This window comes from Lithobates pipiens, unplaced genomic scaffold (assembly GCF_037356315.1).
Source record: "Lithobates pipiens isolate NorthernLeopardFrog02 unplaced genomic scaffold, aLitPip1_a1.2 Scaffold_8, whole genome shotgun sequence".
Lineage (NCBI taxonomy): Eukaryota > Metazoa > Chordata > Amphibia > Anura > Ranidae > Lithobates > Lithobates pipiens.
This window is the reverse complement of record NW_027507903.1, coordinates 297239915-297266190: the sequence shown is the minus strand read 5'-3', so window position 1 is coordinate 297266190 and position 26276 is coordinate 297239915. Positions and strand designations below refer to the sequence as shown.

The 26276-nt window shown below is 42.2% G+C and overlaps 1 protein-coding gene across 4 annotated transcripts in view; it reads right to left on the bottom strand.

Annotated features, from left to right (window-relative positions):
- Positions 1 to 7585: 7585 nt before the first annotated feature.
- Positions 7586 to 26276, bottom strand: part of DBN1 (drebrin 1) — a 141754-nt gene continuing 123063 nt past the window's right edge. For 2 of the 4 annotated variants that reach the window (XM_077472536.1, XM_077472538.1), the window contains exons 10-13: positions 24733 to 24856; positions 22355 to 22992; positions 11491 to 11593; positions 7586 to 8640 (exon numbers count right to left, since the gene is read on the bottom strand). In XM_077472536.1, the coding sequence (XP_077328662.1) occupies positions 8555 to 8640; positions 11491 to 11593; positions 22355 to 22992; positions 24733 to 24856 (951 nt within the window). In that variant the 3' untranslated portion in view covers positions 7586 to 8554. The remainder of the gene's footprint in view (positions 8641 to 11490; positions 11594 to 22354; positions 22993 to 24732; positions 24857 to 26276) is intronic. The other 2 variants (XM_077472537.1, XM_077472539.1) reach the window with 1 other exon arrangement.

The window sequence follows — 26276 nt, the reverse complement described above, 5'->3', positions numbered from 1 at the left end:
GTGGAGGATCTACATCATCTTGATTTTTATATGGACAAAAACGTTTAATATTCAATTGAATTTTTTCACATTTGTTTCACATGGACAATCACATTTAATTTTTTTATTTATTTCAGCGCTGCACTTTGGACTTTTTTTTTTTTTTTGAGAGTATGAGTTTACAAAGCACGAGACAATGATCTGACGATAGACAGTACATACAGGAGAGGAGTGTATGATGGTGGCCAATATGGGCAGAAGAGGAGTGCAGAGGGTTTGAGGATGGACAGGAGTGCAGAGTATATGACTGGGCAGTGTATTTAGGAGAGCAATGCAAACGGTATGACAGCAGATAGTATGTAAAGTTTATGACAATATAGAGGAGAGGAGTGCACAGGGTATGACATGGAGCACTGTGGTCAGACGTGTGTGTGAAGGGTATGACATGGAGCACTAAGTTTAGGAGAGGTTTGTGAAGGTATGATAGAGAGCAGTATGTGCAGGAGAAGTGTGGAGAGTATGACATAAAGCAGTACAGTGGGAAAAATTATTATTTGATCCCCTGCAGATTTTGTAAGTTTTCTCACTGATAGACCCTTCATTTATTTGTATCAGAGGTGCATTTTAAATGCTAGAGATAGACTAGCAACCAAAAATCCAGAAAACAAAAAAAAAAAAAAAAAACACAATACAAATGTTATAAAGGGAGTTGCAGTTCAGTGAGTAAGTATTTGATCCCCAAGCAAAACATGACTTGTGGTGTTCTTAGGGTCATGGTCAGCATTTTTCTTCCTCCAAAACACGGAGAGTAAGTTCATGCCAAAGAGCTCAATTTTGACCACAGCACACTCTCCCAATCATTTAGATGTCCATTGCCTAACTTTAGACGGGCCTGTACATGTGCCTTCTTGAGGAGGGGGACCTTGCGGGCACTGCAGGATTTCAATCCATGGCAGCGTATTGTGTTACCAATGGTTGGTTTGTTGATTGTGGTCCCAACTGCCTTCAGATCATTCACAAGCTCTTCCCGTGTGCTGGGCTGACCTCTCACTTTTCTCATAATCATCCTTACCCCATGAGGCAAAATCTTGCATGGAGCTCAAGACCGAGGACAATTGATGGTTATTTTGTATTTCTTCCATTTGCAAATAATCGCTCTAGCAGTTGTCTCCTTCTCACCAAGCTTCTTGCTGATGGTCTTGTAACCCATTGCAGCCTTGTGCATGTCTACAATCCTGTTTCTGATGTCATTTGACAGCTCTTTGTTCTTGCCCATGATGGTGAGGTTTTAAAGGAAGAAAGATTCTATGGACAGGTGTCTTTTATACATGTAATGAGTTGTTGTTCGGAGCACCTTCTTAAACTGACAGTACTCATCTGTATACCACATGTGCACACTGTAGCCAGTCTGTGGGAGTCAGAATTATTGCTGGTTGGTAGGGGATCAAATACTTATTTTACTCACTAAACTGCAACTTAATTTATAACATTGGTATCCTGTGGTTTTTTTTTCTGGATTTTTGGTTGATATTCTGTCTCTATCATTTAAAATACACCTATGATAACAATCAGTCCTTTAATTTTTTTGTGGGCAACCTTACTAAAACTGCAGGGGATCAATTATTTTTGCCACTGTATGTTCAGAAAAGAAGTACAGTGAGTACTTGATGGTGATGGTATGATGGTGGGTAGCAGGACTGCTGATAAGGGGGTATACCACCGGCCCCCCTGTATGGGGCCTGGGTCCCATCAGTTGATCAAGAGGCCCAGGCAGCTGACCAGCAGAAAGGAGGAAAACCTAGACAGGAGGGGTGGCATGGACTGAAACCGATCCCCTGTAGCAGATGAAAGCTCTCCCTCCTAGCTGGTTTCAGCTTCTGCAGGGAGAGACTACAGGAAATCTGTACTAGTAAATGCTTCCTTCCTTCTACTACAGGAGAGTGGGTGGGGGAGGGGGCTAGTGAATAGGTTATATATCTCTGTTTAGAAAGTGAGACATCAGGAATTTGTTTAAACCCCTGATATTTCCCCAAAGACCCCCAAAAAATTGTAAAAAATAAAAATAAAAAAATAAAATGAAAAACCGTGTAATTAAGGGCTTATTCACAGGTTCTCTGGCCCATACATCGTGAATGAGCCGCCAGTTACTCAATGGGGACACAGTGGCTGTATGAACAATTCGACAGGTGTGCAGATGTGGGGTGATTGGCACTGAATGCACACTGTCCGTGTTCAGGGCCATACATTTGCATCCACACACCTGTCAATTTAAGACCTGTGGCTGTGTTCATACAGTTGCTGTGTCCCCACAGTATAACATAGGCTGCCTGAACACTGCTCCAGTCAATCAAAAAAAAGCCAATTCATGCTGTACAGGCCACAGTGCCCATGTGAATGACCCTCAAGAACTCACACCACAGAGCTATTATTTATTAACTCAATACAGTTTTATCTTTTAGATTTGGCAGGAATTTTGTAAGTTATGTTGTATTTGTGTACACCATTAATGATTTTAGCAAAAAACTTTTGTGTGTGTGTGTGATGTTACTATCAGGGGTAGGCTTTATGGGGCTCCGATTTCTAAAAGGGGCCTTGGTGGATAGTATGTACATAAGACCGTGGTGATGGGTACGATAGAAGACAGTATGTGTAGGAGGGGAGTGCATAGGGTAGCATATGATAGGACAGTTTGTGCAGTGGTTCCTTCAGCGGACCTGCTTGCCACTGCTGTACTCTTATGCACAAAGGGCAGCAGTAGGAACCAGCGAGAGCTGTGGGAGGGACTAAATCTCTTATATACTGTATATTCGTCAAAATTAGGACATAAAATAACTGAACTAAAAAGGCAGACACAATAGAAAAGAGCTAGACATTTTGGAATGAAAAGCCTATCCAGTCTCAGGCATAGGCTACCTTGTAAGTAAAACAGTCCATGCAGACACAGAGCCCCAGTATATTAACATGCACGGTCTCTTTTTGCAAAGTATGTGATTAGCATATGTGCTTAGCATATGTGCTTAGCATACTCGTAGGCCTCTGTTGGCACCCCTGAAGCCTGGCCGATGTACCCCAATAATGTTTACCTTTATGTGTCCCTAATATAATAGCTTCCAGGAAACAGCAGAGCTTGGATGTTCGTCCTTAGTGTCACAACAGCACATGGTGCTTATTCAAAAGTGGGTGTGTGCTTTTGGAGAGACGTGCGGTGTCATAATGCTGAGAATGAGTATTGGATAGGCTTTGGAGAATGCCAGCATAGACCTACAAGTATCCCAAGCACATTACACTGTTGTGCAAAAAGGCACAGTGCACTGTAATATAACTGGGGCCCCTTGTTTGCGTGGGCTGTTTTACTCAACCCTTGAAAAAAAATACTTACCTTGCTTTAAATATCAGTCCAACATTATTTCCAGAATTAATGCAATGTGACCTTGTAAAGTTATTTGCGGTACTGTGACTGTGGTCACTTGCATTATACATTGTATAATCCCCTAGAGATTTACCAACTATTAATGCAGCGGTCTTTCTAAACAACCCATTCAATTTACATCAGGTTATCTTTATACTTACAGCTGCTGATAAAGCTGAGGAAGATTGCAATATGTGTGGCCAGCTTATGTCAACAATCACATGATATTAAAAAAACTTGAATATATATTTTTAAAAATGTGTTAATTTTTATATTTCATGTTCATACTCCTTCATGACTGTAGAGCTTTTAGTCATTCATGACTGTGGATTCTGTCCATGATGCTCTATACTTTTTTTGCTTTTAACCACTTAATAACCGCCCTATAGCCGAATGACGGCTTTAGGGCGGTTTCTTAACTGTGGGAGGCCGTCATATGACGTCCTCCCAGAATTCCGCTCTCGCGCGCCCCCTGGGGCGCACACTCGAGAGCATCCGTGACCGCCGGGTCCACAGGACCCGGCGCATCACGGATCACGGTAAACGGCCGCTCGTCGCGGCCGTTTACCACGTGATCACTCCGTCAAATGACGGAGTGATCACTTGTAAACAAACCGGCGTCATGTTATGACGCCGGTTCCTCCCTCCCCCTCTCTGTACCGATCGGAACAGCGGAGGGGGAGGAGATCGGCATCAGCAGCGATGTGGGCTGCATCTGCAGTGCCCACATCGCTGCTCACCGAAAATTAACCCCTCAATTCCCTGCAATACCCTGCAATACCCTGCAATACCCTGCAATACCCTGCAATACCCTGCAATACCCTGCAATACTCTGCAATACTCTGCAACACCCTGCAACGCTCTGCAACGCTCTGCAACGCTCTGCAACACTCTGCAACACTCTGCAACACTCTGCAACACTCTGCAACGCTCTGCAACACTCTGCAACGCTCTGCAATGCTCTGCAACACTCTGCAATGCTCTGCAACACTCTGCAATGCTCTGCAACACTCTGCAATGCTCTGCAACACTCTGCAACGCTCTGCAATGCTCTGCAACACCCGCCAATACCGTGCAACACTCTGCAATGCTCTGCAACACCCTCCAATATCCTGCAATGCTCTGCAACACCCGCCAATACCCTGCAACACTCTGCAATGCTCTGCAACACGCTGCAACACTCTGCAATGCTCTGCAACACCCACCAATACCCTGCAATGCTCTGCAACACCCGCCAATACCGTGCAACACTGCAATGCTCTGCAACACCCTCCAATATCCTGCAATGCTCTGCAACGCAATACTCTGCAACGCCATACTCTGAGATACCCAGCCATACTCTGATATACCCAGCCATACCCAGCCATAGTCGGTGATACCCTGCAATACCCAGCCATAGACACCCCCCCCCCCCCTCCTCCCGCCGCCCTCCGGTGCTTCTACCGACTCGCCAATACTATCAAATCCAGAATCTTTTTTTTTTTTTTTCAGGCTTCCCAGCTTAGAGGTGAGATGCGGGGTCTTATTGACCCCACATCTCACTGTAAAGAGGACCTGTCATGCCATATTCCTATTACAAGGGATGTTTACATTCCTTGTAATAGGAATAAAAGTGATCAAAAAATTTATTTTTGGGGAAAAAAATGTCAAACTAAAATAAATAAAGTAAAATGAACAATAAAATATATATATTTTTTTTAAAGCGCCCCTGTCCCCATGTGCTCGCATGCAGAAGCGAACGCATACGTAAGTCCCGCCCACATATGAAAACGGTGTTCAAACCACACATGTGAGGTATCGCTGCGTACGTTGGAGCGAGAGCAATAATTCTAGCCCTAGACCTCCTCTGTAACTCAAAACATATAACCAGTAAAAAAAAAAAAAAATCGTCGCCTATGGGGATTTTTAAGTAGCGACGTTTGGCGCCATTCCACGAGCCTGTGCAATTTTGAAGAGTGACATGTTAGGTATCGGTTTACTCGGTGTAACCTCATCTTTCACATTATGCAAAAATTGGGCTAACTTTACTGTGCTTTTTTTTTTTTTTTAAGCACAAAACAGTTTCCAAAAAAAAGCATTCGAAAAATTGCTGCGCAAATACTGTGCGAGATAAAAAGTTGCAACGACCACCATTGTATTCTCCAGGGTGTTTGCTAAAAAAACATATATAATGTTTTGGGATTCGATGTAATTTTCTAGCAAATAAATGATGATTTTTACATGTAGGAGAGAAATGTCAGAATTGTCCTGGGTGCTCCAGAACGCCTGATGGCGCTCCCTGCATGTTGGGCCTCTGTATGTGGCCGCACTGTGTAAAAGTCTCACACATGTGGTATCGCCGTACACGGGAGTAATAGCAGAATGTGTTTTGGGGTGTAATTTGTGGTATGCATATGCTGTGTGAGAAATAAACTGATAATATGACAATTTTGTGAAAAAAAAAAAAAAAAAAAAAGTAAAAAAAAATCTTGATTTTGCAAAGAATTGTGGGAAAAAATGACAACTTCAAAAAACTCATCATGCCTCTTACTAAATACCTTGGAATGTCTTCTTTCCAAAAAGGGGTCATTTGGGGGGTATTTGTACTTTTCTGGCATGTTAGGGTCTCAAGAATTGAAATAGGCCGTCAGTACTTCAGGTGTGATCAATTTTCAGATATTGGCACCATAGCTTGTGGACTCTATAACTTTCACAAAGACCAAATAATATCCACCAATTTGTACTTATTTTTACCAAAGATATGTAGTGGTATAAATTTTGGCCAAAATTTATGAAGAAAAAATTACTAATCTGCTAAATTTTATAACAGAAATGAAGAAAAATTCATTTTTTTACAGAATTTTCTGTATTTTTTCTTTTATAGCACAAAAAATAAAAAACCCAGCGGTGATTAAATACCACCAAAAGAAAGCTCCATTTGTGTGAAAAAAAGGACAAAAATTTCATATAGGTCCAGTGTTGCATGACTGAGTAATTGTCATTCAAAATGTGAGCACCGAAAGCTGAAAATTGGTCTGGTTATTAAGGGTGTTTAAGTGCCCAGTGGTCAAGTGGTTAAATAAAAGGGCTTGGGTTGTCTGATGCACTGCTTAACCACAGATAATGGTAGAAGCGGACCTTCAAAATCAATACTTCGGGTATATTCATAAAGCAGTAAATATGACATTCACCAAAAATTACTGCAGGTATATTTTCCTGGTGCATTCCTAGTTATTGTAAGAAAACAGGAAGCAAAATGGCCTTTTAGAGCCCGTTTACACTGATCTGTAACCCGCACAGCTATTTGGGCTTCAGAGCAGTGTGGCAGGGGGTGGTTTGATTTGTGTTTTATTGTGAAATCGAATTCAGGCCTCATTCACACCATTTGTGCAGAAAAGCTGTTGAAGAAAAAACATGCAGATTTCCCTTTTAGAGACACAAGTTTACAAGAGTTTTCATGTGCGTTTCAGTGAGTTTTTATGCACATTGACAGTTTTTTTTTTTCATGCGCATTTTCTTTATGTACAGATTCACACCACATCCTGTGTCATTTTCTCTTCCCTTTTGTGGATAGAGAAGAGGACAGTTTTGATTGTTTACTGCCAGTATTATTGCAGAGCCTTGCTTTACATTATAGTCCCTAACAGATCATCCCTTTACATTAGAGTCCTCATCAAACTCCTTCAAAGTCCTCCTCATTAATAACCTCATTCATTAGAGCCCCCTCATCAGTGTCCACCTTCATCAGAGCTTCCTCTACAGTGTCCCCTTTCTCACAGCCCTCCATCAGTGTCCCTCTTCATCAGAGCCCACTCTGTGTCCCCTGTTTATCATAGACACTCCCCTCCCCATTAGTATCCATCAGAGCCCCATTCTTCAGTGTCCCCTTCCTCACAACCCCCCCCCCCCCTCCATCAGAGCCCCCACGGTGTCCCCTGTTTATCAGAGCCCCCCCCATTAGTGTCCATCAGAGCCCCCTCATCAATGTCCCCATTCCTCTGAGCCCTCATCAGGGTCCCCTTCCTCAAAGCCCCCTCAACAGGTTCTGCCTTAATCTGAACATCCCCTTCATCAGAGACCCCTCATTAACTGCTTGCTGACTCAAGGCAAATCAAGTTTCAAGTATGCATCATCGAGTTCAATGTAGTTGACATTATACAAACACATATGCAAAATTAGGTTTTCCCATATGGAATGAATAACACAAAACCAACAATATTAAATGGTTGGATCCAGACTCCTTTATTAACACACGAGCACAGTCTGTACAGTGTTGTGCTTTCAGAACAGTACTAAACATGAAAAAAAAGAAAAGAAAGCTTTGTGGCAAGTAATGAAAAGATGGGCACAAGGAGTCGAAGTAGTGAGCAACAGAATAAAAAAAGTAATCTGTGTGCACACAACCTTCCCTCTTACTCCATCAACCTACCAGCAGGAGCTTATGATCCAAGAACAAGGCATGTCACCCCCACATCCAGGGAATAAATAGGAGCACAAAGCAACTTAATAATATGAAGGGGAGGAGAGTGCTACAGAGGAAAATATGCCCGCCTGCCCTGTGGGGTTGTGCAGGGGTACTTAGGGTTAATTATTGCCATAAGTTTCTATTTTTGTTTCCTCAAAAAAAAAAAAAAAAAAAAAAAAAAAAAGCTGCAGGAACAAGTTACAAAGATATAACTACAACAAGAAATCCTTTCTGCATCCTCTCTGCAATCCGAACGCAAAAGGCAGTCGGCACAGGCTGGTCAAAAAAAAAAGAAAAAAAGAAAAAAAAAAAAAGTTATATTTATATATATACTTTTAAAAAATCCATCCAGTAACACTGATGGAGCCAGGCATCAGGCTGTGGCTCCTGGCTCTGATACATGAGTTCTGCTCAATCTACGGGGGTAATTGCACTTCCCCATGTATTTGTCAAACAAAGCAGAGAGGTGCCAGCAATGCTGGTTTATTAGAATATATAGAAAAAGAATAACTGAAAGGTGGGGGAGTGACAGCCTGTCTCCCACCCTCAAAATTCTCAAATGGCGGTAAAGTGTGGGGGGAAACAGGCAGGGTCTTATTAGCATGGCTCCAGCAGGGGCAAAAGCCTCAGCCATTACTACAATACTTTGCTGTTACACGGCTGTGTCACATTTTTTTTTCTTGATCACGTGTTCTGGGCACGTGTGAGAAAGACAAAATTTACTAAGCACTTTCACCGAAACCACCTCCTTCTTCATCATCATCTTCTTCCATCACAGGGTCAGAGTCCCAACATGTAATATCAATTTCTGAAAAACATGAAGCACAGGCACATGATTACAGCTGCAAACGAATAAAGATTCACTATAGTTATCAAGGCCCTGATCCATCAAACTATGACAGCACTGAAATCATGATAAACAGACTTCCTAAAATTCTCCCAGAGAGGTCACCCTAAGGGCCGGTTCACACAGGGGGCGACATGAGGCGACACGACTTGCCGTGCCGCGACCTGACAAGTCGCCCCCGTTCTGTACAATGGAACCGTTCTAAGAGGAGCGACTCGAGTCGCTCCGACTCAGAAAAAAGGTTCCTGTACTACTTTTGGGCGACCTCGGGGCGACTTGCATTGACTTCTATACAGAAGTCATTTGCAAGTCGCCGCTGAGGTCGCGGCGAGGCAAGTCGTGTCGCCTCGCATCGCCCCCTGTGTGAACCGGCCCTAAGTGCCCTTACAACTTAATGGATCAGGTCCAACATGTCAGATAGGAACTGTCTGAAATTTCATCTGTACAGTGAAATGACAGCTGTAACGTGAATGACTGATGGATCCAGTACAGCAAAGTTTTTATTCGGGCAAAACAAAATAAACAAAAAAAAAAAAAAAAAAAAACCAACTCATTTGTGCACAAAGCAAACACGCAAATGTGGTGCCAGGGGACTTTCACAAAGCCACTCCTGTTGACTGATGCATGGAAAAGATTTCTGCCATGAGCATTACAGCTAAGCATTCCTACTCTGCCAATCCTTTACAAACACCCACGACGACTGTTAAAGGGCAAGTGGGGATGATGCAATATGGAAGTTGCACTACTCCGAGGCAAGTAAATATATATACACATGAAAAAAAATCTCCATAAACACAAAAACCGATAAGTACCACATTTGGATTCTTAAAGCTCAACTGTGCTTTCATATAAAGAAAATTTATCCTGCCCATGGTCCCATACAGCCTACCTGACAGCCACCCCCAATAAAAAAATATAAAAACAGTGCCTTGAAAAAGTATTCATACCCTTTGAAATGTTCCACATTTTGTTACAACCAAAAACGTAAATGTATTTTATTGGAATTTTATGTGATAGACCAACATAAAGTGGCACATAATTGTGAAGTGGAAGGAAGACGATAAATGGTTTTAATTTTTTTTTTTACAAATAAATATGTTAAAAGTGTGGTGTGCATTTGTATTCAGCCCTCGAGTCAATATTTTGTAGAACCACCTTTCACTGCAATTACAGCTGCACGTCTTTTTGGGTATGACTCTACCAACTTTGCACATCTAGAGTGACATTTTTGCACATTCTTCTTTGAAAAATAGCAAAAGCTTTGTCAAATTGGATGGAGAGCATCTGAACAGCAATTTTCAAATCTTGCCACAGATTCTCAATTGGATTTAGGTCTGGACTTTGACTGGGCCATTGCAACACATGAATATGCTTGGATCTAAACTGGGGGTTGGCAACCCATCGACCCTGGGTAGGCGACAGGTAGACCAGGAACAGGCGTGCGCCCTTGACCCCCACCCCCAACTGCAATCAACCTCCTCCACTATGCCTTTGGTCCTCCTTCCTCCCTACCCTCCTGCCTCCTCTGCCACTGTCATCAGTAAACAGCAGAGAGCGAGAGGCAGCACAGCACAGGACGCAGGGTGGGCAGAGGAGCTGGCCAAGTTAACCCGCAGGCGATTGGTTGCTAGGTCCTATGCAACCAACCACCAGCATATTAATATGAAAAGGAATTCGACCAGCTCCTCCTCCCTCTGTCCAGATTAGTGCTGCTTCTCAGTTTCATGTGCAGAGGTAGGATGTAATGGAACACTTTAATGGGGGGGGGGGGGATGTGTCCTTTAGATTTTGTTTTATATTTTTATATTTATTTATTTTTTTCCACAATGGAATTGGGGTGGGGGGGGGCTTTGGTAAAATAAATAGTCCCTTGATGTCTCACTTGGGACTTTTTCTGCAGCCGCAATGGACAGTGAATGAGCAGAAAGTGCTCCTGTTCATTCACAAACTGAAGCATAGTAAACACAGTTTACTTAAGTACTGATCATGTATTGCATTCATTAACAAAAGAAAGGGGCTGGTGGTAGAGGGGAGGAGGGAAGCAAGCAGTGTTGTAGGGTGAGGGGGCACACAGACATGGAGGGTGATCGGTTTAGTGGGGAGGGGCAGTTACAGGAACCAATCCCCTGTGGGTCTTTTACTGTGTAGCTAAAAGTAAACAGGAGGGTAAAACACAGGAACAGATCGATCCCCTACGCGTCTCTTTCTGTGTGGCTAAAAGACAGTGGGAGGACAGAAAAACAGGGCATCTGTTCCTGTAATTACTCCAACCACTCCCCCTTTTCCTTACTGCAAACATCCTATTCCCCTGTTGGCCTGGTACAGGACGTCTGGTGCTACCCCTTCATTGGTGGCTCTGATCCTGCCTAGCACTCTTATGTAGGTGCCTTCCTTTGCTCCAGATGCATACTTATCGGAATCCACAACCTCAGCCTTCCCACAGGTTTAAAGCTGGAATTGTAATGCTGCTGCCTGTTCTGTGGGTCCCCAGACATCTATGGGTTCATCTCCTGTTGGATTTAAACACTAGGCCATGGAATTCAGGTTTAAATAAATATGCATCTGGGGCATAGAAGGGTGGTAATGTTACTTATGAAATGATCAGTAGTCAAATCCTCATGTTTTTGGCTTTAAGCAGATCACCAGCCAAACGTCCAAAAACATCCCCTGATAGAAGACTAAAGCGTCCAGAGGCTGAACACAAATATATAGAGAGTGATCTTCTAGTAAAAGTCTATGTTCCCCCAATACTCATTTCATCTAAAAAAGTGATCATTAGAAAAAAACGGACATTGATCCTGTATATATTACCTGGTGGCTTGTTGTAAAACACTGGTGCAGTAGCTTTTGCTGACACATCATCGGTCTGAGCAAAGTCTTCATCTTGAGATTGGCTGAAATATCCTTCACTTGCCTAAAAAGTAAGAAAAAACAAACTCATTTAATACAGAAGTATTTTTCCCACATTATTAAAATGGTATTCTTCCTAATGTCAAACTATAAAATGTGTTAACCAAAACACAGAGAACTTGTGTACTTTAACTAGGCCATACAAGGTAAGAATAGTCAGTTTAAACAATCATGAAATATGAAGTCATCAGATAAGACACTATCTCTATGAACTTTATTCACCCCCCCTCCCCATGTTTGTGTGGGTTCCCACTTGGTGTCTGCATTTCTGACACTCCATCATGAAACACCAGTTTGACGCAGACCGTCATGTAGGCTGGAATAGATGGGGGCAGCAGGCTCATTGGCCCTTTATTTATAGTGTGCCGCTTCTTGGGGTAATGTGCAAAGCAAAATAAGTATTCAAACTCAAAAATACTCTAATGACAAATGGTAAATTACTCCATAGCTTACTTTCAGCAAGCACATATTTAGGGTTGTTACTGTGATGTTTACCGAGCAGACCTTTAAGTGCATTTTGCAAATCCACCCTCCGATCCACCTCCACCCTACTAAATATAAGCACGTAGCTCAGATGCACTAAAGAGCTACTTTTACACTACCTGCTTTATGATGTGGTAGGAGAAGCTAAAAAACAATAGTGCTCTCTGTGGTTTATCATGGGAGAGGAATGGCCATTTTGGATTTCAAAAACTAAAAAAGTCCATGTCCACAGAATGTATACCTATATCCTATTTGCTCCACAACCTAGCTGCACACTAACCAGGCCCTCAAAAGCATAGGACTTCTATAGAGCAATCTGCTACCTAGGAAGATGGTCCCATAGGAATTCATGGGGGGGGGGGGGGGATTTACTGAGAAAACAAGGGCAGGGGAAAAAGCCCAGACTGGTAGTAGCAAACTTTACACCAGGCTATAGTTGCCTAAAACCAGTAGGCATGGAGCTAGGGTGGAGAACGCAGATTTAAGCCTGGTTCACACTAGCGTGATTTCAGATGCAACGCGAGTTGCACAGAACCGCATGCCAATGGAAATCACATTACAAAGAATGAAGCGTCCCATAAGCCACACATCACAACAAAACTCTGTATCTAGAACGTGAAAGACTCTGTATCTAGAAAGTGTGTGGTCTGGGCTCCATCCAGGCCACACATCCCAATGCGTTTCATCCTGCCCAGGGGGCTTAATCATAGGGCATGGTGAAAATCATTGGAAGCGTGGCCTAGATGGAGCCCGGGCTGAGGCTCTTTTCACTGTCTACATACAGGGTTTTGTTGCGATGTACAGCTTATGTTACGCTTCTTTCTTCATATCGGTATCCACGGAGCCTGCATTCAAGTGGCTGATAATAGAAGGGAACCTGTTGGAGCCTAGAGCAGCACGCTTACCCTTAGTGTTGGGATTGGTTCACAAGGGAACGTGTATTGTTTTCAATGGTGTCCATTCATATCAATGTGACACAGCACAGAGAAATTTTGGAAAAGGTTTCTGTATTACTTTGGTGCAATTCCAGCACCATTTTGGCCCCATAGAATATGCAAACCACATCAAAGTAGCGTGCAAATAGCATCCACAAGTAGCACTACATAAATCGCACTAAAAGTCAGATGAAAATCACGTTACAGTAGTGTAAACCTAGCCCAAGTTAAAGTCAGGTGGGGGGTTAAGCAAAATGGGCAAGTATACTGGGTAATTGTACCCTGTAAAGCGCAACTGTTGGAACTGCCTGTGCGGCCAAACATCAGCCATATGGAGACTACATTGTTTTCACTCGTGGTTCAACCACAAGTTTATTTGGATGGACTGGTGTCTTTTTTCCCACCTTACCGACTATAACTGTGTGATTTGTAAACTTTTGTTTTGAGAGACTGAATCCATATGGGTTGTAGGTGAGGCATTTTGACAGAATACCAACCACCCTCCTGAAGAGCAATTTATTGACATGGCACTAGCATAACTGCTGCAAACATCATACTGTCAGTTTTCCCACATTGTCACTGCTGCTTAGAGGAGTACTTGGCCATTAATACACTGAATTAGACCTTAGACCTGTTTACAAGACACTTACTGGAGGACCCTTTTACAGCAATTATGAACCCAGGCTACAGCACAACAACTAAGCAGCAATTACTAAAATCAAATATGGCTGCCCACACATATATGTATATCTGATGCTACCAAAATCACATTTTTCAACACGACCAAGCATTAATATTTACATCATGACTTTTTTTCAAAAATAAATAAAAAAAAAAAAGCTTAGTTTTCCTTTTAAACGTTGAGCACCGTTGCACATGACAGGAGCGACCTGACTGAAGGACCAGTATGATGTTAAACACGTAAATCTGTTTTTTCACTTGGAGCAAACACTGACAAATAGGGAAAACATCTGACTTTTATAACATCTAGGTGACAATTTTCAGTTTAGGAACGCCAGACACCTTCCCTCTAACAAAACACGTGGTATTTTCACATTGCAGGCACCTGCACTTTAGATGAGAACAGTAAACAGGACAAATAGAGATGAAATCTTCTTAAGGCCCCTTTCACACTTATGCAACATGTCCTGCGACTTGGGAATGCAAAGTCACATGACAAGTTGTACCCCATGATTTCCAATGAGTACCGTTCATATCTGTGCGACTTGAAGTCCCTGCACTACTTTGGTCTGACTTTGATGCAACTTGAGGCCCATAAACCTCAATATTACACAAGCATTGCTTCAAGTCGTGTCAAAGTTGCATGACTTTCAGATCTTACAAGGGTACAGACCACAACAAAAACTGACAGTTATTCCAACCCCTCTCCAGTCTGTCCAAAAAACATTTGCCTTTAGTTACACTTGAATTCTATCAGACCTAATGGAATTGTGCACTGCTACTGCAACCCGCAGCTACAAACTAAATAATTATTTTTGAATTGGAGAGCAAAAAAAGTCTACATTCATTTAATGGTTTCTCATTATCAGTTACAGAGCATTTTACGCATCTGCACCATTAAAAAAAATATACTGAAAAATATTCAGAACTGACAGTAGACTGTCGCAATGCGTGTAAAATGATGTGTTCCAACATCTGACTGATCTACATTTGAGTATTGGATTAATGGAACAGAAAATCAGGCCGCAAGATGTTCATGTATGCGGTAATCAAAAGACACCATTATTTTGTCTCCAAATTACACAAGAGCTGACCATACACTATACAATTTGATTGCAAAATGTCCTTTAGATCTAACAAGAACTATGTAATGTAAGGGCCTGCACATTGAATTCAAACTGAATGTATGGTTTATGTTTGCCCTCATATTACATAGTTTGAGAAAGGTACAATAATTGTTATGTGTGTGGTCACTTACAGTTGCAGCCCTGTTATTAAGATAAAAAAAAAAAAAAGTAATCATATGCAGTTGTGTATGAAATCATTGTAGAATCACTGTTACTTTTGCCTTCAAAGGATTCTATTTGTTACAGCCATACTATGCCATTCAGACTGATCTCCACAATTCCCAGGACTGGCGCATCTGTCTGAATTAGGTGTCGGCCTTACTGATTGCAATGGACAATCATGTCACACAGACAGGAAGGAACAGAGAAATTCATATAAGGCGGCTACATTACCTGACAAAGCTTGACTTCCTAAAAAACTGGAATCTGATAAGACTGACAACAAAGCCTTTTTCTGCACATATGAAATAAGTCCAGACTAAGGCTTCATTCCCATGTGGTGGATCCGCTGCCTTGCAGTCCGCCAGCTCAGCGGGAGATCTCTCCATTGATCTCTGCTGAGCCGGCGGGAGGACAGGTCCCCCTCTGCTCACTGAGCGGGGAGGGGCTAGTCGAGCGCTGCTGGTTTCTACAGAGATCAGATGAAAATGGACAGCATGTCCGTTTTCATCCGATCTAACCCGATCCAATAGTGACCGATCCGAACGTAGGGCCATCAGTCTGCTTTTGGCGGATCGGATGTCAGCAGACATGTCACTGCTGACATCCGTCGCTCCACAGACCAGCATGGAGCGCCCGTTCAGGTCTGCCGTCAAAACTGACAGATGGACCTGAACAATCCAACAGTGTGAAACTTCTACCCGCAAGACCCCTTTCAGATGGTGCAGACTCCAGCAGCGGATCCACCTGCTGATCCCCACTGAGCAGGCAGATGACCAGTCCATGCCTGCTACGCTTATCCAGAGCAGACATGGACACAGCCCGCTGTTGTCTATGGGTGGTCAGATAGAAATGGGCTGCATGTTCATTACATAGCTTCCAACTGTCCCTGATATGGAGGAACTGTCCCCGATTTGGAGCAATGTCCCTCTGTCCCTCATTCTTCCTCATTTTGATCTGATCTATATAGATGTATATAAAATGCACTTTATCTTTCAAAAAGTGTTTTCCAGTTCTAAACCTTTCATCCAAATTATAAATGGCTGCATTTGTAAATTTTAAAGGCCAATATAAAGGAATAGTAGTGTTTAAAAAAAAAAAAAAAAAAAAAAAACAAGGGTCCCTTGTGGATTTAATTAACTTTTTTTTGGTTATTTCTCCTTTAAGGGGGCATGGCAGGGGGGTGTACCCTATGCCTACATACAGTTGCTAGTAGGTGTCCCTCATTCCCATCTCAAAATGTTGGGAGGTATGTCATTACCCTCTGATCCGCCAGACAGATGGGAAACAGATTCCCATTTGTCTGTTTTTAGCGGACAAGATGGAATGCTCCAATCAGGGCAATGGAGGGTCTGCCTAAAGAACCAACAGTGGAACCGATCAATCCGCTCGTGTGAAAGGGGCCCAACAGTATTGTTGCACCGATTTGCTGCTGGAAGTTGATTTTAAAGTACATCTAATTAAGGATTTGAGAAAGCTGCTTGAAAACTGCTTTGCAAAAGGTTGCCGAGTTTCAAAGCAATGCTCATTAATGCGCCTATAGCATTTATGATGCGTTTATGAAGCATTGACAATGCTTTAAGAATACTTGATAAATGACCATGAAGGTGTTGCTTTTCTAGTGGCAAGTGCTTAAAGGGGAAGTGATGTAGAGGAAATTATCTACTTGAGGTGGGGGATAGGTTGTGGTGTGATAGCAGACATTTTTATTAATTCTCTGCAAGATGGATTTATATACTTTGATCTTTAGGACACTTGGCTTGATCAAGCTCAACTTTTCTGAAACAAAAAGCTTTGCCTCTGCTCCTACCTGGCACTGTCAGCATTGCTGGCTGGTTGACACATTTACCTTCCAATAGAAGCAAATGGCGTTACCACATGGCAGCCCTTAACCAAGAGAAAGTGGCTGCTGCTGCTCTGTGCTAGTTCTCCATTATTTCCCAGTGCATTCTGGGATAGTGGAACCTCCACTGTCTCTCCCCCAGAGCATAGATAACAGTTTACAAATGTTTCACCAACGCACCATAAATGCGGTGTTGTTAAAGTGCGGTTACAGAGCGTTTCCATTGAAATGACAAGCTGGTGACAAGTGTTGATGCCTCATTAAAGTGACATGCTGCTTAAAGTGCTCCTAAACACTTAAAAAAAATAAAGTAAAAAGTAAACAAACATGTTTATACCTACCTTCTCTGCGCAATGGAAGTACCCCTATAGAAAGCTGCTTGCTCATGCAAACTCGCTTCTGAGTCTCACGGTCTGCGTCTAAAGACACAGACAGCAGGGCTCAAGCCCTACCCCCAACTCCCTCATCACTGATTTTGATTGGCAGCAGTGGGAGCCATTTGCCCCCACTGCCTCAGCAAAGCCAGTGAGATCAGGAAGTAATGGGAGAGAAGAGCTACAGATGGGCACACCACTGGATCGATGAGGGCTCAGGTAAGTATGGGGGGGGGAGCGTTTATGATGTCTAAACATTTAAAGAAATGCATTAAGGTGAAAAATGTTTAGGCTTTATTTTTACATCCATATCTGCCGTCTTCAGCTTTATATACAGTTTAGAAAGTGCATGTGTTCTGAGACTCTCTCTTCCTGTTCAGCACTGCAGTGAAGTCTGGGCATACAGCCAAGACAGCTGATTGGAGGAAAGGCACACGCCCCCTCTCCTCAAAAGGTAGAGACATTCAGAGCGGATCTTTGAATAGTTGGGGGGGGTCTGCATCCTCCCCAACACAAAAACTTGCAAACTAGTCAGGAATTATCAGGCTGATAGAAGAATGGAGCAGGAGACTGCTACAGGACAGTGCTTTGAAGAGAGATAAGAAATCACTACAAATATATGTGCCCTACTCAAATTGAATGAATCGGGTTTACATCCACTTTAACGCAACGCTATGCTACTGCTCCTGTGTGAACAGCATTGTGTGGTGCCCATTGTAATATTTTTAGGCAGGCATTGAAGTCAAATTATAAAGCTTTAAAAAAAAAAAATGCTGAATAGATGCCATGTGTGGGTTTTGGCAGGCATGTGAACGCGCCATTATACAAGCTGAAGCCCATGTGAAACAGACCATACACTAAACTATATTACATTTTTGCTTTTGGATTTATACATAGTAAAACCAGCTGTTTAAGCTGCTCAGTGCTCTTGTGGGAAGAGCAACCAAGTCCACACTGTTGTCACGGTTCAAAAAACAATTTTGAAATTAAATAAATAAAACCACCCAAGGTTGAAAGTTACTCTGAATCCCCAAACTACTAATTTTTCAGACTCCAGTGGTAGGATTTCAACATCCCTCACCCCTCTGGCTGCTGCAAAGCCAAACTATTCCTCCTGTCTCCTTATTTACCTGCTAGCAAAAGTAAGGCAATACATTATGCAATTTTATGGTTGGAGCTACCAAAACCATGTAATACGAGGTCAAACCTAAACACTTAAAAAAAAAAAAAAAAAAAAAGTGGTGGAGCCTGGAAAGTATCGCACCTGCGATCAGCAGATTATGAGTGCCATGCAGGACTCTGGCAGACTTGTCTGTGTATCTGTCTGCTTATACAGGCAGATACACACTGACAAGAGGAGAGAATGAACTACCAAAGCAATCAACAGTACCCACGGTAGTTCATTGACACTACAAGCCAACGCTGGCAAAGGCTGTCGGTACTTGTAGTTTCCCCATTCATAGAGAACTGTGAATGAATGACTTGGACAGGCAGGTGGAGGCCCACATGGTTAAATTATTTTCAAATAGTGACAGAGGGCACCCAGAAAAGATGCGTACTCGCTGTCTCTGAGGAGGGGCTGCAGCTGCTGGAACATGTTACATGTTCCACCATAAATATGGGTGGAACATGTAACATGTTCCAAAAGGTGAGCGCTTGTGACCCCTTTTCAGCAGACAGCGGGCTGACATCACAGAGCTGGTCCAGGCTTGGGCAAGATCGCTAAAATAAATCCCTCCACCTCCACAGCCCAGCGCTCCAGTGAGTGGTGTTGGGGGGGGGGGGGGGGGCAGAACAGAGAGAAGTGACAGTCAACAGCTCGCTGCTCACGGAGCTCTGAGAACCGAGCGACCAGCAGTGTTTGATCACTCGTTTCTTAGTCTTAGAGCCGGCGGGGGAACAATGCTGCATCCACCTAGGTAAGTGTGATTTTGAAAAAACAAACAAGGCAGCAACTATTGAGTGCCGTATGATTCGCTATTAGACAATAATAATAATAATAATAATAATAAAAAAAGGCACCCTCACCTGGTTATTTTTTTGTTTCCCTTTGTTGTTACTGCTTACACCATGTTAGAGGCATATTAGTTTGTGGTATATATGTTGTCATTCTTATACCACTCAGCTATTGGACTAGGCGTTTGTTCACTGGTTTTGAGAGTTTGTCTTAATTAAATAAAAATATTGTGAAAGAAAAAACAAACCCAAACGTCTCTTTAGGCATCATGCACATATGGATGTTTAAAAAAACAGCAGCACTGCTGCCAGTAAAAAGCAGCATTAAAAACACACTGTTAGCTCAGTTTCTGAATAATGCTGTACAAAAAGTGGGGTCAGTGGTGCTATCTATGATATGGGCATATGTATTAGTTCCCACCGGGCATACCGTATATGTATACCCTAGGATTCTCATGCAACAACCCTATATATACTCTCATGAAAGGTGGTAACAAGACTGTAGTGAGCCCCCCAGACAGCTCAATGTCCTCCAACTCTCCCCTATTAGGAGTGGCTATATTAATACTATATGGATATAGGTGTATATTAATTCTCCATAGCAGTGTGACCTATCTAGGTGAATTCATATCAATATCAGATATGCAATGTTACAAAAGTTGAAACAGTGCACAAAAGTTTATACGTGATATGATGTGTGTCAGTGCATATAAACATCCAGAAAACAAAAATCACATCCCAATGAAAATTGAAAGTCAATTGAAGTGATCAAATAATCAAAAAAAAAAAAATCAAAAAATCAATCAGTCAAAAAAAACACAAGAAAAAAGAAACACCAGGGCAAACTATATGCGACCTATATGTAATATGGTCAACTTATGCAGTGACTTGCGTGCATACACCCATAAAAATGTTATGTAGTTTCTGAATAATGTTTACAGGCTTTTTTTCCAGTAAAAACTCTCCCTACAATGTAAAAAAGTCTAAAAACGCCAAACGCGGCTAAATGCGGCTAACAGTTTGTTACAGTGTTTAGGGGCGTTTTTCATTTTTACAGTTTAGCAGCCTCTGCTCCTGGATGCACAAGCTGTTTTTTTTTCTACTGCCCCTAAACGCTTTTGCCTCGAAACGCCTCTGACAGTTTATGTGTGCATGGACACATAGGCCAACATGGAGGGGCATTGAAGGGCAGTTAAAAAAAAAAAAAAATGTCAGATTCTCTTAACAGCAGCTCTAAAAATGCCCTGTGTGCATGAGCCCTTAAAGAGGAAGTAAACCCTGATGGGTGTTACTTCCTCTTTGATTCCCTGCAAAGGCAAAGCATAATGGACTACTATGCATTGCATAGTAGTCCATTATGTGTCACTTACCTGACACAGGAGCCAGCGATGTCACCGCTGTCCCCTGTAGTTCTGAGCGTCCATCTTCTTGGTGGGTCTCGCTGCTCCGGCGCTGTGATTCGCTGGAGAAGCGATTACGTCACTCCCACGCATGTCGCCGCGATCTGCGGCCTGCCCAGTGCACCTGCTCGCCATAGACAGTGGTGGCTGTCTTCGGGTAAATATCTCCTAAACCGTATAGGTTTAGGAGATATTTCTTGGACCTACAGGTAAGCCTTAATCTAGGCTTACCTGTAGGTCAAAGTGGTTTGTAAGGGTTTACAACCACTTTAAGATCTTGCACAATTTAAAAATCAAAATATTGGTCCTCGGGAAGTTGTAAAAAAATGTCCAGGGCAGCCATTACCAAGTTTGTCACATGGGAAAAAGAAAATCTATTTGACAAGGGTAGATTTTGGATGTAAAAAAGTAACCTCTCAAAGACCATTATTTAGATATAACTCTCAATGACCACATAGTATATAAATTCCCATTTGGAGCACCAACTGTGACATCACTGTGCAAAGAGCAGAGCTGTAGGTGGGACCCAGCAGGCACTTCTTTTACAGGATGCCTGAAAATAACTAACTACAGGATAGGGATAAAAGACCCATCATGCTGCACGGGAGAGAGAGCAGCCATATCCATGCTTTATTACAGTACATTAGTATTGCACAGAGGCAAACTACAGATGTTTTTAATGCTGGATTTTTGCACACATATGGAAGAAACACAGATGGGACACCAAGATTCAAATATTATTGTCAGGCCTTTCATATTCTGGCAATATTTGTTTAGCCTAGATTGCAGTTTTAAAGCTGAAGTTTAGGCTGGAGAAAGTTCCACTGCTTACTCATTTTTCCCAGGGGCAAAAAGCGATTCTCTTTGTTGCCCGACTTGTCTTTGCCCTTCAGCCCCATCGTATACAATACAGAAGTTCGATTAGACCGCAACATTGTACGTGAGGACACGCTGACATCCCTGGAGCATCCTTACAGTGTGTAGTGTAAATCAATGCATAGGAAAGTTTGTCTTCAGCTTCAAATGAGAAGTCCAGCCTGAGCTTGTTTGGTTGGGCTTCTCCTATGGGTCTGAAGTCCGCTCTCTGCTGACATCAAATAAGTCCAGCCAACGCGTCATACCTACTCTGGGAGTCTGGATCCGCCAGGCGCCTGGACTGATAGCCACCTCAGCCTCTCAGCGAGCCGCCGAGATGGCCACTCCACGCCCCTCCACAGCTCAGCGCTCCAGTGAGTGTGGAGGAGCCGAGAGGAGAGATGCTGATCGACAGGCAGCAGCCCTCTGCTCCGGGAGCCGAGAGAACTGAGCCATCGGCGGTGTTCCATGGCTCAGTTCTCAGTGCAGAGAGATGCCGGGGGACAGATGCAACATCGGACCAATGCTGCATCCACCTAGGCAAGTATAATGGGGGAAAAAAATAAAATAAAAAAACAGATTCCCATACTTCTCCTTTAATATAAATATCTACCTTGTTTTTTACATTGAACATACTTTTAACCTTTTTGCGTGAGGTTTTCAACCACTTATTTATTTAGCTGCCCGTCTTTGAATCCTCTTCAAAGCTTCTATGCCCTTTTGACAGTATGGTGCCAACAACTGGACCAAATATACACTGCTCCTTCTAGCTGTCACAGCAACTTTAAAGAGGCTGAATTTGACAGACACCAGTCTTTTCCAACCTGACTATATAACTTAGCAAGATAAAAAAGTTAATGTATGATCCAGGAAACTGGTATACACTGACATCCAATCAAAAGGTAATTATTATTTCTGACTCCTTATCACAAATAACAGAATATTGGCACACCTGAGTTCCTTCTCTCTGTGAAGTTTCACCATTTGTCAGAAGAGAGTCTGTTAGCTCTGGCTGGTGGCAAGAGGCTTCTTGTAGTGCATGTTGATAGCTCAAAGTCATCTGATGAGGACCCTCAATGTGAATGATGCTTTGGGGATCCTCCTCTGCTTCCATGTCACAGAATGTGGGTGGTGGTTGTGGTAGCTCCTCAAAGTTCAGGAGGTTTTCTTCAGGGACATGATGGCAGGCCTCCATTTCTGAGGGTTTTTGCTCTGTTTGGACGTCCTCATGTGAAGTCATGGTGTTTCCATCTGTCCAGGTAGTTTCTTGGGGCCCGCTGTTTTGCCATAGATCTAGCAGGTCTGAAGCTTCCTGTGGTGGCTCTGGATGTGCGTCTGGCATCAGGCTGGCCTCCCCCATTTCCATAACAGCTTCATCTTCGCACCCAGTCAACTGAGGAGCATCAGGGAAGCCTGCATCCTCATCACGTGTCTCCATAAAAACATCTTCTGTGAGCCCCTGTTGTGCCCATGTACCATCTTGGACAGGTTGGTCTAAATTTAAGCCCTTGTTCCAATCTTCACCTAGACTGCTACGACGTTCTTTATCAGGAGTACGAGGAGGACCTGCTTCTGAAGAGCTTCTCACTGCTGCAAGAGTAAGTATGAAGGCATTATAAGCAACTCAAACTGAAATAAATAATACAGATTATTATGCTACACTTATTAAGGTAATAACTAATGTCTTGAAATGGAAGGAAAACTCTCTGGGAAGGGTTAGAAATTGAGGTTTTTATTGAAGATGTCCTTTTTTGGGAAAGTATCACCTAATTATATAGATGAATGCCACTAGAGGGATCCAAAATCAAGCTGACTGGTCACACATAGGCAGATACAAGTCTTGCAAGGGCTGTGGAGCAGCCAAGTGATTACCAAACACCTCTAAGATTCCTCGAGCCATTCTGTGAGCTAGATTTCTTGCATTATCTTATTTCTGACTGCAGCACACCCCCAACTTATATACACAACTTAGGGTTGCATGCCATGACCTGAACTTTGTCAGCTGACTGGTCTGATACACAACCATACATACTACACAAACATCCCTATTGAAAGATCTGTTAACACATACAGAGTGACAGTAATCTGCATGCAATTCACAGAAACACAATACAATTTGATATAGAACAAATGACCTACTGTATGCAGACTCTGGTAAGATATTGCAAAGGTATAAAAAAAAAAAAAAAAAAAAAAAAAAAAAAAACACATGGTATAATGATAAAATGACAAAGATGTGGGCTACTTGGTATGAAAATAAAAAAAGGGAGAAAAAAAACCTTTACCATTTTGCACAGTATAGCCTACTGGTGGAAGCTCTTTGAGAAAGTTTCAGCAATCAGCCTTGTTCAAAACAGGCTCTATATGAATTACTCATTCTCATTGTTAATCATTAGTCATTTTTTATGCTGCTCAGTTTAAATATGGATGTGGGCTGGAGCTTGGACAATCATCTTTGAAGATGTTAATTCACCTGGGGTTAAGGTTCTGGTCTTAAAATTAATGGACCAGCCAGTACTGATGGCTGGGTCAGGATGCAGTCCACGCATCATATGGCAGGTGCGAGCATATAGCCATTTCAATGGTCCTAGGTTCTGTACAACCAGGGCTAGCCCTACATACTAATACGTGCTATCGGAAGTAGTAGTTTTCATCTATTTGTGTAATATTTTGGATTCTATTAGAGATTCTACATAGTGCTTCTAATCTTTAGCAAAATAACAATTGTTTGAAGACAGCTCGGAGACTAAGTTTGTACAGCCCTCTTCTCCCCTGCTGAGTTTTGTAGCCAACAAGTCTAAAGATTCTTTCAGGACTGGCTAGGTGACAGCTGGTTTTCCCTTATCCATGACCATAAGCCTGCAGGATCTGGTCACAGATTCGTTAGCATGAGGTTATATAGGCTGCTCCAATGCCCAGACCTGAGCAACCTTTTCAAAGGTTAACAAATGAACTCACTTCTCTATTTTAATGCCACACTCTCTTTCCTCTGCTTTGTAAGGGAATCTCCCCAACAAGCAACAAGGACAAAAACTGGATCCAACTTCCTACCCTTTAAAAAAAAAAAAATTGCCTACAGTGCCAGCTTAAAAGTCCTTATTAAGGAAGATATCTGGATGACACTGTGACATCACTCATCCAGTGTGCTCTCACTTGTGTACAATAATTAAAAGTATGGATTCAAGGTTTGCTTAATTCTAAAGGAAAGTGTTTAGGACTTCACAGTGTGTCCAGAAAAACAAAACAGTAGATACCCTATATGTCCTTAGTAGCCCATGAAATTGCATAATGCAAACTAAGATGCACACAAATATGAATGTACACACATACCTGTCCGAGGAGTCAGCAATGAGGTATTGACATCTGATGAGGCTTTCTCTTGCTGTTTGAAGAATTCCCGTGGGTTCTCTGTACGCTGTGCAATGATGGCAGCAGCCTCCTGTTGAGAAGAAATCTATTCAGCATTGTTAAATATTGTAGTAATATACACATATACAAATATGGCTGCATTCTGTTAGTTGTTAGTCTGTCTATGCATCTGCAAGTATAATGCAATGAATAGAACCATTACAACGTACTAGAACTAGGCATGTTACTTAAAAGTGATTATCTATAAAGATGGTTCCTCAACCTTTTTATGCAGGGACACAGAGGATATGTACATCTCTCAATTATGTGGTTTGTTTCCTAGTGGATTCAAGTATGTTTATATAGAAAAGGGCAGTGTTGCCAGTTTATATCAGAGGACAGGGTGCAGAAAAATTAGACCAGGGACATCTTGGGCTACCACACTGGCTACACACAAGGTTCTAAAACATCTGGGGCAGTTTTATGTTAGATCTGTATTTTTTTTTTTTTCAGGCCACACTGAAAACCAAAACAATATTGTTAGATATTATCGGCTTCCAGACTGCTGAAGTAGCAACTCACAAAAGGCCCCTTTCACCTTAGCAGACAAAATAAAGTTTTTCTTGATTTAAAAGGATAAGTTCACCTGTAACATGTTTCACCCCTAATTTAGGGTGTTATATGTAACAATACAGCACCTGCCTGAATTGGCCACGCCATTCATTCACAGAGTTCTATGGGTGAATAAAATTACAAGTACTATCAGCCGCTGTGGCAGACAGCTTGTAGTTCTCAATGGCTACTACAAGGGCACTGGTGAGCATGCTTATAGTTCATTGTTTCTTCCTGCAGTTCAATAACTGCTTGCCCGTATGGGAGGTACAGGTATACAGCTGACAGTTTTCCTGACCCGGGCATTGTACCCACGATCTGCTGGTCGCAGATACAATGCTTCACAGGCTGCAGTATAAAAATAAAATACACTTTTTTTTTACCTGCAAAAAGATGTGCATTTTTTTATAAAAGGTGAACCTGTCCTTAAAAAAATAAAAATAAAAATCTTCAACATAAGATAAGGCAACACCAAAAGGGACTTTTACAGGTTTAAAGAACCAATGATAACAATTTAAAGCATCCTCAGTGTTGTCTGACTAGACAACATTAACTGAAATCTGGTTGACTGCATAAATTATGGAATTTCACACATTACAGATTTTTACATTAAAGTGGAAAACAATCTCTTTAAAAGATATATCCAGTTTGCCAGCTGACCTATATACCGTGGTTGACCAGGTAGCTATATGGCAAACGAGGTTTCAGTATTAATACATGTAAAAAGGGCAAAGTGACAGCTGTTCTACATCTCATTCAGGCTAAGCTTACTCATGTTAGTCATTTAGTTCAGAACGTATATTCTTTTAACTTTAAAAACAAAACACTTCATTACAAAGTAAAAACACAGGACTATTTTCTAACAGATTACATGCAAAATTATCTAACGAACAATTAGGACCCATGCACACTGC